Source organism: Humulus lupulus, chromosome 1 (genome assembly GCF_963169125.1).
Source record: "Humulus lupulus chromosome 1, drHumLupu1.1, whole genome shotgun sequence".
NCBI classification, from domain to species: Eukaryota; Viridiplantae; Streptophyta; class Magnoliopsida; order Rosales; family Cannabaceae; genus Humulus; species Humulus lupulus.
Genome location: NC_084793.1, coordinates 45,124,610 through 45,126,448, shown reverse-complemented (window position 1 = coordinate 45,126,448; position 1,839 = coordinate 45,124,610). Strand labels below are relative to the sequence as shown.

Below are 1,839 nucleotides of genomic sequence, written 5' to 3'. Positions count from 1 at the left end.
CTTACCCAATAAATCAAGTGAAGCTCACTCATGAAAACCCTAGACATCACATATAGGGAATTTTTCAAAAATATGGCATTTTAGCTTTCAATGTGCAAAAATATAGGAGTTAAACTTTCTTTAATTTGTATGGGAAAATTTAATTAACAAAAACTTAGTTTATGGGAAAACTAATCTCATATTGGAAATCAAAATTAATAAAAAAAAATCAGCAAAATCAGGAGTATTATAATAATTAAAATAGCCAAAATTCCTTCAACCAAGTCATATATCCTCTTTCATTTTGCCATAACCGACTCAACAACATATATAAGCCAATTTTTTTTTTTTGAATCCCAATAATAGTTCAAAAAATTCTATCGTTCAGCTAATGTGCACAACCATATAATTAACTTTTTAAAAAATTGCATCAATATATATGTATATATATTTATATATATATAAAAGTAACTATATATAATCTGCACGTGATGAGACTTGCTTCACGAACTCATTTGAAGTTCCAGGAATGGTTCCGTCAAGGTGAAGCTCTCTCTCCACCTCCTCCGTCCCTTTATCATCTTTGTACTCATCAGTGGTTCCACCACCGTCTGATTTGTTAGAAGCTCGCCTCCATGATCTCCTAGAAAGCTTCATGGGTGAGTTCAGGCGCGTACCGGAGAAAGAACAAGAACGACGGCTCCGATTCTGTAAACGACAAGAAATATAGAAACCCATTTGGCGAGGCCGAGGACAAAGGGGATTATTTGGGGGTAGAACTAAAGAGGGCGAGACTGCAGAGAGCGAATCCATGGCGGCTAGCGGTGTTATGCTAGAATCCAATGAAAATGGAGCTATGAGAATTGTTTCAACTATTTTTTGGGTCTTTATGTAATATTGTCGAACAGTTGGCTTGGTCGGCGTGGTATAAAAAAGGGACAGAAAAAGTTATCTGCGTAAACGGCTGCTTAACTTGAGTTAGTGACACAAAAAAACTGGAAAGAAGGTTGAAGATGGAAAATTGGCTTTTTGTGATTCTCTGTGAATCTTTGGATATTTTCTGCCTCATGTCCGTGGCGAGTTTGGGTAACTGAATTAGACGGGTCAATTCGAATGCCCATAATTTTTTTCTTTTTTTGTATTTATTCATTAGAAAAATTAAGTAACGACTAGATTGCCGTTGTAATGATCCAATAAAACTTGAGTCAGATCTGTTTTTTTTTTTCTGTCTTCAGATATGTGGTAAATTACCCTCACGTTATTTGTTTGTATATTTTAGGAGGTAACCGGTTACCTTCACATGCTGATGTGTGTGTATATTTATGGGTTCTATATGGTAACTGGTTACCTAGGTTACTAAATCATACTTATTCTTTTTTTTACCTTCAAATGTAATGTTTCTTTTCATCTAATATGAGTAACTCGTCACCCCTCTTATAGTAACTAGTTACCCCTCTTATGGCATTAAGTTACTAATCTCATTGTAACTGGTTACCCCTCCTGATACATGTTATTTAACCTCTAAGACTATTTTTTACAAAAATGTGAAAAATCAAACAAGTAACTGGTTACCCATCTGGATAAATGTTATTTAAGCTAGTTGTATGATTTTTTTTTTACATAACTTTGAAAAATCAAATAAGTAATTTGTTACCTTACCCAGGTTTTGAAAAAAAAAACGTACAACCTAAAAAACAGGGAAAAAAATGTTTACAATAAAGAAAAAAAATAATAAACACAATTCATATTACAAAAAAAAAAAAACTATTTGCAAAACAACCATGGAAAAATTTAATATAAAAATAGTTATATAAAATTAATATAAAAAAATAATCAAATTACAAACATACCCTTCCAAAT

At 32.4% G+C, this 1,839-nt stretch overlaps 1 protein-coding gene across 1 annotated transcript; it reads right to left on the bottom strand.

Moving 5' to 3' along the window:
• Nucleotides 1-450: 450 nt before the first annotated feature.
• On the bottom strand, nt 451-792 carry LOC133814304 (uncharacterized). Its single transcript, XM_062247285.1, has one exon. The coding sequence runs from the start codon at nt 790-792 to the stop codon at nt 451-453; it is 342 nt and encodes a 113-aa protein (XP_062103269.1).
• Between the last annotated feature and the right edge of the window lie 1,047 nt (nt 793-1,839).